The sequence below is a fragment of the Pelmatolapia mariae genome, linkage group LG4 (assembly GCF_036321145.2).
Source record: "Pelmatolapia mariae isolate MD_Pm_ZW linkage group LG4, Pm_UMD_F_2, whole genome shotgun sequence".
Taxonomy (NCBI): Eukaryota; Metazoa; Chordata; class Actinopteri; order Cichliformes; family Cichlidae; genus Pelmatolapia; species Pelmatolapia mariae.
In genome coordinates this window covers 15,855,178-15,859,201 of record NC_086230.1, presented here as the reverse complement: position 1 = coordinate 15,859,201, position 4,024 = coordinate 15,855,178, and the positions used below count along the sequence as shown (strand labels likewise).

The 4,024-nt window shown below is 34.6% G+C and overlaps 1 gene segment (V, D, J or C); it reads right to left on the bottom strand.

Moving 5' to 3' along the window:
* Window positions 1-1,004: 1,004 nt before the first annotated feature.
* Window positions 1,005-2,266, bottom strand: LOC135932927 (Ig heavy chain V region 186-1-like). The segment is given in 2 exon segments: window positions 1,005-1,378; window positions 2,245-2,266. Coding segments are annotated over 2 exon segments (396 nt in total).
* Window positions 2,267-4,024: the final 1,758 nt, after the last annotated feature.

Below are 4,024 nucleotides of genomic sequence, written 5' to 3'. Positions count from 1 at the left end.
CCTCTGTTGAAAACTGACTTGTAAGACAAGATATTGAACCAATCTGCCCATTTAAAGACAACTTTTTTGCTGGTAGAGACACCGAACTTGTTCTTCAATAAATTCTTAATGTTTGAGTCACTACTAATCCACTCCAATCCTTTTCTTGGTAGCTGTCTCTTTGATTAGGAAAAGTTTTTTTCTTACACCTACAAGGTGTTTAGTATAATTATATTGTGTCTCATTTTTACTACTCAATGCAAGGGCATCATTTAGTTTCACTATGGTGTGGAGCCTGTACAGCAACTAAAAGTCAGCAACGGTCACTGTGAGTTTTCAGTCTTGTATTGAACTTAGAAACTATATTTTATTATAAAAACTTCCAAGATCTTCTCTGATCCATTTTCAGAGATTCAAGACTAAATTTAAGCATGCAAATTTGGAATTAATACTTTTAAGTATTAAGTTTGATAGAGCTGTATGTGATTGAATAAACTGAATCCATTTGTAACTTTGTTCCTTGTTCTGTTGAACTGCAGGTTCAGAATCATGCCACTCAACATAAGTGAGGTATAGGAGAAATAACAACACCATATCTAAGCTAAATAAATCAGTTTTATTTTTATTTTACATATTCATGGGTGTGATTAGGATTGAAACTGATACTATCAATTATTTGGTGGGGTCTAATAAGAACTGTAGAGTGTCACAAAGTGTTGAGTTTAATTAGGTTAGTATAATTTTATTGTAGCATAGTTTGTAGTTGAGTTTGTAGACCAACTCAAACAACTCAACAGCCACAGTGGATCTCCAGTCCAGTCCTGATTTGTCACAGTATATTATGTAGGAGTAACGCAGTCAGAATACAAGTTTGAATTCAAGTGTGCTTTTAACAGTGTCAGTTTAGCATTATTATATAATATTGAAATGATGAGTAATAGAGATTTTCTCATCTGTTTTACAGTAAAATTTCTGTGACATGTAGACAACAAAGTCATTTTTCTGGTGAAGAGAAAAACCATAAGTCAGTGAGATCCCTTTAGTAGTTGGTGTTTTTGTACAGCTCTTCCTCTGTTTTCAGTCACTGTGCTGTAACGGGCACAGAAGTAAACAGCAGAATCTTCTGCTGTCAGGCTCTTGATTTCGAGGTACTGTCTGCTGCTGGAGTCTTCTTCAGTCATGACGAAACGGCTTTGGAAAGTACTGGCATAGCGAGCAGAGTTTTTTCCTGTATCCATTCTACCAATCCACTCCAGAGCTCTCCCTGGCCTCTGTCGTATCCAGTGCAAATAGTACTCTGTCAGGGTATAGCCAGATATGATGCATGACACCTTCACTCTCTCTCCAGGTCTCTTCACCTCAGAGGGAGACTGCTCTAGTTTGATCTCACTCCAAACTCCTGCAAACACAAGAAAAAAAAAAAGTAACCAACATAAATCAGAGTATTGTCTTTATGTTTTAAATGATACACTGTTTTCTTACCGTGGAAACATATAATGAATAATAAACTCCAGGAATTTACACATTCCATAATTTAGACCACTTTATAATCAGCACGTGTGTTTGATTAGAAAGTGTCCCAAGCTGTTCTGTAAAGAAACTAAATGAGAATTGATGATGATGTGTTTATATCTGAGCAAAACTTTGCATAGACCTCCCTCTGCAGGAGCCATTTGGTATTTTCGGAGAAGGTAATGGTTTACAAAATCATGAATAGAAAAAAGTCAGTCCACTTTTTGTATTGTTTAACTGTTTTCACTGGGATTTATTGCACCTTCTCTTCTCAAACAAATGTTTTCTAATGAAGAAATACTGTTACACTTTAGCCAGAATTAACACATTCAAGTGACGGTGGTTGGTCCTTAGCCTTTAACTTGTTAATTAGCAGTCAAGCTTGATGGGGTATATTGTGGCTGAGTATGTTCTCTGGGGCATAGTTTTTTTAAACCTCTGATTTCACATATCAAGACAAAGAATAACCAGACATGTGACACTGTCATTATAATCAACATCATCAGATTTTTGATTTTTTTTTCAAAGGAAGCTGCTAATCTTCTCACAGGATTCAACATTTTTAAAGGTAAACCATTAAGAAGCCTTCTATCATCTCACTGACACACAAGTATAAATATTTATTCTTTAGTGTTAATGAAGACAACACTCTAGTCATAGTTTATAGTAATTTTACATCATGAATGTTATATCATCTCGGGGACAGAAGAGCAGAATCTTCTGCTGTCCTGCAATCAATTACAAGTTACTCACCACTGAAGTTTTCTTCAGTCATGATTAAACGACTTTGAAAAGAACTGCCATAGATGGGGGAGTTTATGTTCTGTCTACTCCATAGGTCTTTGTTGTATCCAGTGAATATTGTAACCTGTCAATCTATAACCAGACAGAATACATGATATCTTCACTCTCTCTCCAGGTCTTTTCACTCCATAGGCAGAGTGCTCCAGTTTGATTTCACTCCAAGCTCTTATTAAAAGAAATAAAGATAAAATAACGATCCTCATCATTCAGGTTTGTATTCAGTGCTTTAAAGAATTTATTTTTCATGAAGAATAAAATCCAGGAAATCCTGGTCCAAGACCAGGATTTATTTGACAAATAAAATGAGAGCTATTAATGATAGGTTTATCTAGGAGCAAAACTTAAACCTTAAACCTCCTTCTTCATCAACCATTTGGTATTCAGAAACTCCCAAGAATTGTTATTATTGTGCTATTTTTTTCAAGAGATTCACTTTGTTTAAGATACAAAAGACAGTTTCTACAGAAGCTTTTAACTGATTTATTCATTCATACATGGTTTTACTTACTTATTTATTTTCTATAGTATCATGAAAATACACTTAAACATGTTTAGAGAATTTTGCAGACAAACTTTTTGTTGCTTTCTCTGTTTGCAGAGACACACAGAGAAACACAGAGCTTCCAGAGAAAAACAGCTGATCAGAACAAATTCACCTTCTCGCTTTTTTAGAAAAACTAACAAGTGTTGAATAAGTAAAACATTTTACTTTTACACTTTTTTGCATTTTGCTTTGACATTGATTACTGCAAAAGAATTAAGAGATATGATCTCTTAATTCTTTTACTCTCTTTTACAAGTTCCCAAAATGTATGCACTAATCTTAATTCTCTAAGCACTTTTTTGTAAAATGATAAATCCTTGTGGCAGTAAATGGCTTCACAAAATGGAATATTACTGGCAAACAAAGACACATTTCTTTTCATTGCAATTATGAAATTTAGAAAAATATTTTCAGAGTGAATAAATCTGCTGTTTTTGTACTTATCTTTGTTATTATATCAAGAAACCTCTTTAATATCCTTTTGGGTCTGACAACTCATTCTTTGGTTGGTCTACAGCTGTTTGGTGTTATTGTGTTTCTCTGGCAAAGTAATACACAGAGGTGTCATCAGGTTGCACATTTTGTACATTAAGACTTTAAGACATTAAGACTGTATTGCTGGAAGAGTCTAAGCTGATACTGAACTTGTTCTTTATTGAATCTTTGTAGTATGTGGTCCATCCAACACCTGCACTTCCACTCCACTCCAATCCTTTCCCTGCAAGCTGTCTGATCCAAGCTGTCCAGTAGGTGCTAACAGATTAAGTGACCTGACAGTTGATGGCCAGATGTTAACAAAGCTCTGAAGTCTCAGAGGCTGACTGTGTCAACAGTTCACACTTTACACCTGTAAACAGAAAGTCATAGTTCATAGAAATAACACTTCAAAGTTCTGCTGCTAAAGATAGAGGACCAGTTTTGGTAATTAAAAAAAAACATTGTTGTTGTAAGAAAAGCAACAACTTATTTATATCCTTAAGAAGAGGAAGTGAAAGAAAAAACAGAACAGCAGCTGCACACATGAACATTTCTGTATATTTACATGCATGTTATGCTTTCCTTTCTCCTCAGTTTGTATGTTTTACTGCCACCTGCAGGTTTTTAAGTATTTAATGGTCTTACTTTCTTTAAAAGTATATTTTGCACAGTAATACACAATAGAGTCAAATTGCTGGACTGTACAGA